At 51.0% G+C, this 12633-nt stretch overlaps 1 protein-coding gene across 1 annotated transcript in view; it reads right to left on the bottom strand.

The window, feature by feature from the left end:
• Window positions 1-2424: 2424 nt before the first annotated feature.
• Window positions 2425-12633, bottom strand: part of LOC144134588 (uncharacterized) — a 184010-nt gene continuing 173801 nt past the window's right edge. The window contains exon 7 of the mRNA XM_077667478.1: window positions 2425-3637. Within this exon, the coding sequence (XP_077523604.1) occupies window positions 2432-3637 (1206 nt within the window). The 3' untranslated portion in view covers window positions 2425-2431. The remainder of the gene's footprint in view (window positions 3638-12633) is intronic.

Genomic DNA, 12633 nt, shown 5'->3' with positions numbered 1-12633 from the left:
CTTCTATGCCAAAAATGATTATATTGTTCCTGCGACTTCTGTTTTCAAAATCATCAAGTTTGCTGTTCATTTGTTCTAACTGTTTGCCCATTGCACTCAAGGCTTCCTCGCATTTTTGTACCTTTTTATTGTACAGCTGAAGGGAGGCAAGACTAGTTTCTATTTCGGAAAGCCGGCTTTGCATACTTTGCAGACCTGTTTCTAAGAGATTCTGGGAAGCCTTTATGGATGTGACAGTAAGAAGAATTTGTTCTATTTTATCGGCATTTGAACCAGGGTTTTCCTCAACGTCGCCGCTGAGTTTTAACAGCAAACAAATAACGCGCAACGATTCTGTCACGCATTGACTAACAAGGCCAGGGCTCGGCAGCACCACCAGAAAAACAATTGTTTCTGAGAGAATCATGAGAAGGTCGTTTTTCACCATCAGGCAGGTGCTGCAGCAGTATTGCTGATGTCACCCTGCAGGCATAACCGTCGATGGGTGAAGGATTGCCGCCGGTGTTTCCGAGCAGTCCCAGCAAAACCTGTACGAAGCAAAGCACGAAGTTTAGCATCGTGCTCGCGGGCGATGCTGCCAAGCCCACTGGAAGGCGCCGAGGGACAGACCGGGATTTTATAGGGCTCAGATGATGTCACTGGGGTCGTTGTAGTGCCGTACGGACGCTCCAACGTGCACGTCACAGCGCAGTTCTCCACGTGCGGTAGTCTTGTCAGATGCAGCCCGTCTGTCGAGCAATCAGGCAGGTGCTGCAGCAGTATTGCTGATGTCACCCTGCAGGCATAACCGTCGATGGGTGAAGGATTGCCGCCGGTGTTTCCGAGCAGTCCCAGCAAAACCTGTACGAAGCAAAGCACGAAGTTTAGCATCGTGCTCCGGGCGATGCTGCCAAGCCCACTGCATGACCAAAAGTGCAGCGAGGCGAAAGCATTTAGCGCGGTTTTGATGGTTGTGTCTCTGATGTGTGGTTAAGATGTTAATTAAGTAGACAATTACTTGTGAATCTTAAATGCTGGAGGAACTTTAGGGCGTTTGGGAGGCATCTGTCTGATTCGAAACCTTTCCGCAAACACTCTTCAGCATCCTAGACAAGAACTGCATATACGTTGGCAGGAAGTAGCGTAGTCGTTAGCACGCTCTGCTGCGGAACTGAGCGGACGGGCGGTAGGACGTCACTTACGTTGTCGTGACTTCTGGTTGGCGATGTAACAGACGGACAGGATCTCGGCCGGGAGCATGAGCCATTAATGGCTTTCGCCTTAAAATCTTTTCTGCCGCTATTGCCGCCCGTGTAAGGTTCTTAGTCGGCTAGTTGAACTGGACTATGAAGTCGTCCCTGAGGAAGTGACTGCATCCCAGCGATGCCGTGTACGACCAGAAGTTGTTCATATCATCCGACTAAAGCCCTGTTTTGCGCGATAAAGGACGCTCTTTCCATTCTAGGTGTTTATTGCACACTGCCCACTTTATTTGTTTTCAGTCACATTTTTTTTAAAGCATCGAGTGGATGCTTTTCTGAGAGGGAAGTAATGCCGCGAATCTGTGTACTGCTTGGTTATTTATTCTTCAAGGCTGCCGCCACGCCGCTTTATTACTTTATTTGTGGATGCAAGACGCGACCATATTTGTCTCGATTGATCGCAACCAGGCGGAGCTGATTCTACTTTGGTCCAGAATGTTCTTGGAACTTTGCACGCTTTATCTCGAAAGTTTCCTATTAGCATTAAATTGACCCCGACCGAGAGCGGCGGGCATTCTGTTAGACGACCGCTGATCATGCTCGTTGCTACGCCGCCGCCGAGTCATTCAGTTCTTTGTGGGCGCTACTGAACCTAATAAAGAGTTTCGTTTGGAAGCCCTCTTCGCTGTCTTCTTGCACGACGGACTGCCGTCACTACTACGTGACAATATGCATACCAGAGTATTTCGTGCAACAATAATCGCCTTCAAAGGCATAAATTAAACGTCAGAAATAGACGCGAGGATATGGTTGCGCTAAAATCTGGGGCAGGCGGTTTTCTAAAGTTCGGTGTTAGGCACTAACCGTAAAAATGTGGGCACACACAAAATTATCGCGGCTTCGAAATAGCAAGATCGCGTTAATGCCTGTAATAATGACTTGCCATCTTGAATATTCAGTACCAAGATTGTACCGTTTCAGTTCGTGCTCTGTAGCGAAAGACTGCCTATGCAAAAAATTTCCATGCATTTTTTAACTAAAGACAGTTCGCAGTTAGCCCACAGCGGTTTTCTTAGTTGTGTGTTCTCTCTGAATCGGCTGCTGCTCTTCTGGCGTTTTTTTTACCACTGAACCAGACACATTGCCATTAAAAATGAGTAAAGCTTATTGATTTATTTTTAAAAGGGTGTCACTGAAACATGACTGCCGTCACTGGAGGATATTAAGTCCTGAAAAAAAAAGTCACCCCACTAGCGCTTGGTAAGTCGGCCAAAGGGTGCAAGTCCATTAAATTCACCCCCAACGTCACCGTACCAATCATCTGACGTCTCCTCTCTCGTCCTTTCCCTCTTGCCTCCGGGGTCTTCTTCGGTGCTCGTTTCCAGAGTCTCGTCATGCTCCGTGCTGGCGTCCTCTGTATTCCACGGTGCCTTCCGTGACCCCGTTTCGTGTCTCACGCGAATAGTGTCAAGTACAGCGTCTCGGTTCTCTTCCTGGTCTTCATCCGTGCGACGCCTTCTCGAGATGCGCTCCTTCCGAGGGAATTCATCGGCAAACGCTTCAGTAATCACGTCCCTTTCTTTCCAGTGGTTGTTGTGCCCTTGTTGAGACTCCTTTTCCAGAGCCCGATTTGTTGTAGGCAAATTGTCATGGATCATACCTGACGTGTACGTTTTTCTGTAGCTGTCACTGCTTCCTAGAATGGTCGTCATGGACAAACCTTGCCTGATTGACGGGTAGTATTCCTCCCTGCTGTCAATGTTGCGCGTGCTATATATGCGCTCCCGGCCATTACTACGAACGTGTGGCAACCTTTTCGCGTATTCGCCAGCGAACTTGTCCCTATCTAGTCGCCGTTCATCCTCGTTGCGCCCCCGACGCCCAGCTCTCCTGTTGTCGCGTTCGGGTGCAGGGGCCGTTACGTATTGGCCACGCCGACGGTACGGCTGAATTCGTCGACGCTTACCGCCTCCACTAACGTTGCCGTGGTCTTCAACTGTTTTACTCTTACGACGGGTTTGACGCTGGCGCCTCCTTTTGTGCTCCTGCGTGGTGGCCTCCCTGTCGTTGTCGTCGTACTCACCGCGGTCATAACGGCGTCGCCTCCAGTAGTCTTGACGCCACCGCTCGATATCTTCATCGTACTCCTTCTCCCCTAGCATCTCGCTATCGTTTTTATCTCCTTTGTGAACTGTTTTATTGACGTACTTTCTCCCGGAGTAAAGGCCTTGGGATGAGTGTAGGCTTTTAATTACGCCGTCGTCTTCTTGGCCGAGTTTCATGCCATGGTGATCGCGTCCGTCGTAGCGATAGTCTAGGGGCTTCTGCTGAGCGATGAGCAGCATGCGTGACTGTCTAGTTCCAGCAGGTAAATATGCCCACGTTTGTGGAAATGATGAATGAGCTGCCGTCCGAGTGGCGTGGAAATCGGGCGTTGGATCCAACTCGTTTGCTCTCTGAAAAGAGGAAATCATAATTTCGCACTGAAAGCCGCAGCGGACGACTCTTAAAAGGCCCTAATCCTGCAGTATACCGAAATGATACTGTGTTTCACGAGCATTCTGTTATTTGTTTATTCCTTTGCGAATTTTATGAGGAACAGAAAAGTGCAGTAACTGTCTACTGTTGTTTCAGTGCTGTGACACTACATGCTTGTGCTAAAAGTATCCCCACTTGCCGCGGTGGCTTTGTGTTTAGAGCGCTCGGCTACTAAGCCGGAGTACAAGTATCAGAATCAGACCACGGCGGCCTGGTATCGATGGAGGCGAAACGCAAAAGGCGCCCGTGTGCTGTGCGATGTCAGTGCACAGCAGTACGTTGAAGATCCCCAGGTTTTCGAAATGATTCCGGAGCTCTCCACTACGTCACCTTACCTCAACCCCACCCGGTAGGACTGGAAGGCGACCCTGCTCGGCTGCTATGGCCTACAGACTGAAGAGGCCCTGGTTGAGCGTGCCCGGGCGGCGGCCGACGCCACTGGGGTCCCGTACTAGAAACCTCCACCTAGTGTTCGTGAGGGCCGGCCCCTTGAGAGTCGGTCCAATCATACCTCCCTGCGACTTATTTCGAGGCAATAAAAGTATTTCAGCAGCACCCCTACCTCTTTATCGCTTTCTTTCACTCCCACCTTCCTCCTCTTTCTCACGGCGCGGCTGAGGTGTCCACCGAGAAGTGAGACAGTTACTGCGCCATGTCCTTTCCTCAAAACCCACTAATAGATTTTTTACAGACATTCACCACCTGCCGTGGGCCATTTTGGGTAGCTCGCAATAGGTACCGCTCATGGCGATATATTTTTTGGTTACATTCCTTCTGTGTATTGAGGTGCGTAGCAGACATACAATAACACGTGCGAAAACGAGCCGCCAAAGGTCCAGACAAAAAGGATACCTTATTGCTGCAATTTAATAGAAGTGTAAAGGCATCTCATGTAATTTCCGAATGTGTGTTCATAATAATTCACCTTACCTCATATAAATCATTGAATTTTAGGGGTGAGAGTGTGTTCCTTATAGCATGTTGACACATAAGCTTCGCCGCTTCTCAAAGAGAACGAGATGAGCGCTTCTCTAAAGTGCGAAGATTCAAAGCTAACATTGTTGGGGACACCGCTCGTTGTAGAGTCTGGTTGAAGGAGCAGTTTTGCACACTATAAACGTCACTGTTCAATACGTGGTGGTGGCCCTTGTCCACAATGCGGGCTAAGACTAGTACGTTCGCAACGCAACTCATCGCAACGTTGCTTCGATGGGGTTGAGAATTCAGCTATTTTAGCTAGATTTATACTAATTTGTGAGCAGCTAGCTACTACAAATTTGAGCCATGAGTTGCTAGTTTATTCCTTTTTTCCCTTTAGCTCTTTTTGCTAATTATTGCAATCAGCTATCTAATTTTACAAGTAAGTAACATCGCAAATGTCGACCAATTCTGCTGAGATGAAATACCCCTTACTGGTGATTTAACCTATGATGATGATGAATGATTATGCTTATCGGGCTATCTCCTTTGCAGCGAGTGGGCGCAGGTTTTGAAGCGCAGCCGTTATGTATAAATTGCCGACGTTACACGCAGCATTTAGTGTATGTGGGACGCTGTCAGACGCGTTTGCTACTGTTAAACATATAGCGCCAGCTCATATCATTAGAGAATGTGCAAAAGTTTTGTAGTTGTATTTGTATTTTTGTAGTTGTATTTGTAGTTTTATTTTTGTAGTTGTATTTGTAGTTTTATTTTTGTTATCCTTTGTACTTTCGGCGAAACGAGCAGAAGTCATTGTGTCCCCTCACCTGCAATAATGCCTCCGGGCGCTGCAGGTATTTGTAATAAATAAATAAATAAGTAAAGAGACTGCGCATAAAACATTAGCGGAGGGGCGATACCTTGTCCATGGCATTGCCCCTCCTATCCCTTCTGGACTCCCTTGCCCGGGCCAGGCTCTTGCTCACAAAGCGCGAACCAGCAGTTCGTGTTCACCAGACACCTTGAGTCGATGGCACCGAAAGAGGATTGGCTGCCCTACTGGCCCTGATGACTGCAACGTTGATTTACGTCACCTCATTTGGTCCTGCAATTGCACGGCGAGACTCCGCTCTTGTTACACACCTGCCGTCCGCGTTCAGGCATGCAAAGACTGGACGAACCCCTGTGGGGACGGCAAACCGAAACTCAGTGCCATGCTTGACTTGGTAACGGAGTCCGACGTTCAATATTCCACTAAAAACGATCCATCACTCATCCAACGCCCCCTGGTACAACACCTATCTAATACGCCTATCCAACAAGAAAAAAGGCTCTTTCGCCAAGCTAAAATCAGATGTAGCCCTAACCGATAGTCCACATACAATCAGAGAGCCAAAAGCTGCTAAACGCTCTGAAAACAGCAAAACACCCGCTTTTCCCTCATGCTCATTTTTCCCCGATGGACCCCTTGCTTTTGATCCCGCCGGAATCAGAACGATCATTAGTCAACTGAAACGATCATCGTCTTGTTGTGTCGATGAAATCACATCAAAACTTCTTCAGAACACTACTGAATACTGCTCTATTTTATTCAGCTCCTTTTTTACCAAGTCACATAACGTAAGCTGTCTACACAAAGACTGCAAAACAGGGACAGTTGTTCCTATTTACAAATCTGGCCACTCACACTAACCATCTATCGCCCCATTTCCTCGACATCAATACCCTGCAAATTACTTTAGCAGATAATTTTTAACAACCTCCTCAACTTTCTCGAATCAAGCCAGTTTTTTCTATTCCTCCCAGCATGAATTTCGCAAATTATACTCATTCATACAGCTACTTATGTTCACCAATAATGTTCATTCATTTTTAGACTCAGGGTTCATTACTGATTGTGCGTTTCTAGTTTTTTCTTAGGCTTTTGATAACAATAATCATCAACTTGTTATACTAAAACTCAACCGCCTTAACATCGATCTTGTAGTACTTAACGGGATATTCGCATTTTTTTTCTAACCGCGCCCAGCATATCAGAGCTAACGAGACGGACTCCCTTGAGGCACCCGTTCAATCAGGAGTGCCTCAGGGATCCGTCTTGGCGCCATTACTTTTTCTTATTTATATTAATGACTTACTCAACTGTGTTTCTAGCTTTGTTTCTTTTCGCCAATGGCTGTGTAATCTGCCGTAAAATAACTAAAGCTTCTGATGCGACATTACACCAGATTGACTTAAATATTACCGCTTCTTGGTGCTCTGTCTGGCAGATGGAACTTAACGCTGCGAAATGCAAAAACAATGCGAATCTCCCGCAGTCAATCATCCTCCCCAGCTGCTCTATTAATAATTCCCCACTTGACTCTGTTTCAAATTATAAATATTTCGGAGTACACATTACGATTAACCTTTCCTGGAAGATTCATATTAACAACATAACATCCAAAGCCAATCACATGCTTCGGTATGCATCCAAGCATGCGATCCATCTTCACTGAAAAAGCAGCCATTTACTACCTATGTCCGACCCAATCTTGAGTACGCTTTATCCAAATGGGACCCGGACCCTGTATCACTGAATAAAGCCTTGGAGAGTACAAAATCGCTCAGCTCGTTTTATCCTCAACAATTACCACCGCACGGCAAGCGTCACTAACATGAAACAAATTCTAAATTTGGCCGCTCTCGCTGTCCATCGTAAGGTTTCTCGTATTTGCTTCTTCCATAAGATTTACCATCATACCGACCAACTCAGATCGCGCCTGATCACAGATGCCGCTCATGTTTCTGCACGTGTCGATCATCGCTATATAGTTGCCATACCCCGCCAAAACACCATGGCGTATGCACATTCATTTCTACCAAAAAACATCCTGTGACTGGAGCCAACTACCTGCTGCCCTGGTCGCTATCACCGACAACCACCGCTTTCGTACTTCACTTACTAACACATTTTGAAGTCATTTTTCATTACTCGTTCTTAGCGTTTATCATGTTCTGTATGACTGTTTCTTCATTTTTTTCAACACGTTGGTGCGAAAGCATCTAACTTTATATTGTCACCGGCGAAAATACAGAGAACCAAACTGTTCACTCGGGCGAGGTTTGCCAACACCGCCGCGCTCGTTCTGGACAAAGAAGACGTTCGGCCACGTGCTCGGGAACACAGTTCGACCTCCAGGTGGCGCCGGCAGAAAGTCAGCAGCGTGGCATTGCCCCTCCCATCTAAGAGGCATCGACTCGATGCCGCACGCGAGGGGAAGAAAAAAAAATAAGGCGAAAGGTAATGGCGGGGTTCGGTCCGGGGCTAACGGGAATAAAACGGCTTCATTCGCGCCACGTGGACGACCTCGGACGTCGGGTGTCGAGAGGACCGGGCAGTTCCTTGAGGGAGCACCTCGTAGGTCACCGCGCTGAGGCGGCGTAACACCTGGTACGGACCAAAGTAACGGCGAAGAAGCTTCTCGGAGCGCCCTCGCAAACGGATTGGGCTCCACACCCAGACTTGGTCACCGGGTGTGTAAATCACCTCCCTGCGGCGGAGGTTGTAACGCTCGGCGTCGCGTTGTTGTTGGCACCGGATTCGCTGTCGAGCAACTTGGCGAGCAACTTCGGCGTCACGGACAAATTGGTCGGCATCCACGACAGAAGAGGGAGTAGGATCCGGAAGAAGCATGGCGTCCAGCATGGTCAAGGCTTCGCGACCGTGCACCAAATGGAAAGGAGTGAAGCGCGTCGTTTCGTGAAGCGCAGTGTTGTACGCGAACGTTATGTAAGGAAGTATCCGGTCCCAGTTCGCGTGGTCATCGTCGACATACATAGAGAGCATATCGGCAATTGTCTTGTTAAGCCGCTCAGTCAGTCCGTTGGTTTGCGGATGGTAAGCCGTTGTCTTTCGATGACTGGTGCCACTGAGTCGAAGTACCTCGTTCGTAAGTGCCGACGTAAACGGGGTTCCCCTGTCAGTTAATACGACCGTTGGAGCTCCGTGACGAAGCACAATGTTATGAATGAAAAAACTTGCGACCTCGGCGGCGGTACCACGGGGAAGAGCCTTGGTCTCACAGTAGCGACTGAGATAGTCAGTGGCAACAGCAATGTACCGGTTACCCATGGAAGACTCCGGAAACGGACCGAGTAAGTCCATGCCGACCTGTTGAAATGGGAGGCGCGGGGGATCGATAGGCTGCAGGAGCCCGGCTGGTTTAGTCGGTGGCGTCTTCCGGCGCTGACATTCTCGGCAGGTTCGGACGTAACGGCGGACAACCGCAGCAAGCTTGGGCCAGTAGTACTTGGTGCGTATGCGCGCCAACGTGCGGGAAAACCCGAGATGGCCCGAAGAAAGGTCGTCATGGCACGCGCGCAGAACTTCGTCGCGAAGCGCAGCTGGCACTGCAAGCAGATAGACAGTGTCCGTTGGGCCGTAGTTCTTTTTGTAGAGTACCCCATCGCGCAAGCAAAACGATGACAGTCCGCGCTTGAAGAGCCGAGGTGGAGATGGGGCGATTCCTTCAAGGTATTCTATGAGGGGCAGCAGGTCAGAATCGGCCCTTTGTTGTTGGGCAAGGGTGGACGTGGTGAGAGCACCAAGAAAAGCGGAATCGTCGTCGGACTCGTCAGTGGGGCACAGGATTGGGGCGCGGGATAGACAGTCAGCATCGCTGTGTTTCTGGCCAGACTTGTGCACGATGGTGACATCAAATTCTTGTAACCGAAGACTCCATCGAGCAAGCCGCCCCGAGGGATCCTTCAGGTTCGCCAACCAACAGAGTGAATGGTGGTCGCTCACGACCCGAAACGGGCGGCCATACAAGTACGGACGAAATTTCGTAACGGCCCACAGCACAGCTAGACATTCCTTTTCCGTTGTGGAATAATTGACTTCTGAACGGGACAAAGTGCGACTGGCGTAAGCAATCACGCGTTCTAGACCATCCTGCCGCTGAACAAGGACCGCGCCGAGGCCAACGTTACTAGCATCAGTGTGCAGTTCAGTGTCGGCCTCTTCGTCGAAGTGGCCAAGCACAGGCGTACACTGCAGACGGGACTTGAGTTCTGTGAAGGCGCTGTCCTGGTCTTGGCCCCAGATGAAGGATTCAGAATCCTTCGTCAGGCGGGTCAAAGGCTCTGCTAGCCGGGAGAAATTGGGAACAAACCGGCGATAGTACGCGCAGAGGCCCAAGAAACGACGCAGGCTCCGTTTGTCTGTTGGCTTAGGGAAGGCAGCTACGGCGGCCGTCTTTTCGGGATCTGGACTAACACCTCGTGCGCTGACAATGTGACCAAGAAACTTCAGCTCTTGAAATGCGAAGTGACATTTCTCTGGCTTGAGAGAGAGACCAGCGGAACGTATGGCCTCGAAAACAGCACGCAAGCGTTTCAGGTGCTCATCAAACGTGTCAGAGAAGATCACGACATCGTCAAGATATACGAGGCATGTCTGCCACTTCAGACCGGACAGCACGGTGTCCATCATTCGTTGGAACGTGGCAGGGGCCGAGCACAAGCCAAAAGGGAGTACCTTAAACTCGTATAAACCGTCTGGCGTAATAAAGGCGGTCTTCTCTCGGTCGCGTTCGTCGACCTCTATTTGCCAATACCCACTGCGGAGGTCGAGGGATGAAAAGAAGGTGGCATGGCGCAGGCGGTCTAGGGAATCATCAATGCGGGGCAGAGGGTACACATCTTTTTTCGTGACGGTATTCAGGCGCCTGTAATCGACGCAGAACCTGAGGGTGCCATCTTTCTTCGTGACGAGAACAACAGGCGATGCCCAGGGGCTCGTGGAAGGTTGGATGACGTCGTCCTGGAGCATCTGTGTAACTTGGCGGCGGATGGCATCGCGTTCTTTGGAAGACACGCGATAAGGACGCTGGCAAATTGGTCTTTGGTCGTCAGCAACGACAATTCGATGCTTGGTAAGCGGCGTCTGTCGGACCTTGGAAGTTTCCGCAAAACAGTCGCGGAAGGAATAGATTAGGCTTTGCACGCAGTTTTTCTGACTGGCCGAGAGGTGCGGGTTCACGTCAGTCGGAATGGCTGTAGCCGTCGCGTCGGCGAGCTCTGACGTGGTGGATAAAGAGCACTGCCTCGTACACTCTCCAAGCTCGTCAAAATAAGCGACGACTTCTGACTTCGTCAAATGTTGCGGTTCACGAGTAAAGTTCGTGACTAAGATTTCGGTACGACCATTGGCAAGGTCTACTAGGCCTCGGGCGACACAAACTTGCCGAGCGAGTAGCAGGGACATGTTCGCTTCAGCAATGCCAAGAGCGCCGGTGCTGTCAGTACACTCGACTGTGACGAACTTGCTGGCTCGCGGAGGGATTGTTATGTGGTCGTCACATATGCGCAACATTACTTTACAGGGCTCGGTGGTTGTGTTAACGGCTCGCTGGGCGGAAAAAGATACCATGAGTTCCTGAAGGTTTATGATCGCACCATACTCGTGAAGGAAATCCATGCCCAGTATGAGGTCCTTTGAACAGTCAGCTAACACGGCAAAGGAGCCGGTGAAAGTAAGACCACGGATTTGGATGCGGCAAGTGCAGACGCCGATTGGTGTCACGACATGGCCACCGGCAGTGCGGATCACGGGTCCACACCAAGGCGTCAGAACCTTACGGAGTGTCATGGCTAGCTCCCTGCTCATCACAGAAAAATCAGCGCCGGTATCGACGAGTGCGGTCAGTTCATAACTGTCGACGGTTACTAAAATTTCAGCGGAAACTAATCGTTCGCAGCACGTCGGTGGGGTCGTCGGATCGGGTCGTTGACGCTCGGGCCGTCGCGTCCAATCGTCGGGTGGAGGCTGTTGACTTCGTGCAGCGGCGGCGGCCCTACCCCCGGAGGACGCCGTCTTCAGTTTTCCCGCCGAGGGGACGTGCCTCCGAACTGACCGGAGGTTGAGGGCCGACTGGGCGTAGCAAAGCGCCTCGGGGATGGCGATCGCGACTGTCGCCGCTGTGAGGTCGGGGGCGGCACTTGAGAGTTCAGGTACTCCTCTATGTCCCGCGGTCTTTCACCATAGCGCGGTCGAGGCGCGTCCGGTGGGAATCCTCTCAGACCAATCCGCCGGTACGGGCAATTCTGCAGAACATGGCCGGGCTCCCCGCAGTGGTAGCAGAGCGGACGATCGTTGGACGTTCGCCACACGTACGCTTTGCGGAATGGAGGGCACGGGTCCTGCTGCTGCTCGATGGGACGCACGTAACGATGGGGTGGTGGTGGTTCGGCAACGGGGCGAAACGCTTGCGGCGCCGGGGCAGGTCGGCGCAGGGCATCGCTGTAGGACATTACGTGCGGCTCCGAAAGGGGTGCTGGGGGTGGCTGCACCGCTCGCCGGATTTCGTCACGGAGAACATCGCCTGTCGAAGGTACGCTTTCTGACGGAGCACTCAAGTGGAGGTGTCGCAGTTCTTCGCGGACAATGCTCCGCACAAGCGCTCGCAGCGCCTCATCCCCGGGGCCTGGCAAGGACGTGCAGTACTGAGCGGCCGCTACATTTGCCTGACGGCCGTATTGGGCACTCCGTTCCTGCAAGGAACGTTCTATGGTCGTCGCTTCCTTGGCAAAGGCGGCGACAGTTCTCGGAGGGTCGCGCATGAGGCCAGCGAACAGCTGCTCCTTTACCCCACGCATAAGGTGCCTCACCTTTGTAGCTTCGGGCATGGCTGGGTCGGCCCGATTGAAGAGGCGGGTCATGTCCTCAATAAACATGGCCACGCTCTCGTTGGACTGCTGTGACCTGGAGCGAAGGGCAAGCTCGGCATTCTCCTTTCGCTCGCTCGATCTGAACGTGGCGAGCACCTCGCGGCGAAAAGCTGCCCAGTTAGAGAAGGACGCCTCGTGGTTCTCGAACCACGTTTTCGCCGAGTCTTGCAGTGCGAAGTACACGTTCAGCAGCTTTCGCTCGTCGTCCCATTGGTTGAACGCGGCCACACGGTCAAAACCGGCCAACCAATCTTCTACATCCTCGAACCGGTCGCCGTGG

The sequence above is a fragment of the Amblyomma americanum genome, chromosome 5 (assembly GCF_052857255.1).
Source record: "Amblyomma americanum isolate KBUSLIRL-KWMA chromosome 5, ASM5285725v1, whole genome shotgun sequence".
In the NCBI taxonomy this organism is placed as follows: Eukaryota; Metazoa; Arthropoda; class Arachnida; order Ixodida; family Ixodidae; genus Amblyomma; species Amblyomma americanum.
The sequence above is the reverse complement of the archived record's forward strand: the minus strand, read 5'-3'. Positions and strand labels throughout refer to the sequence as shown.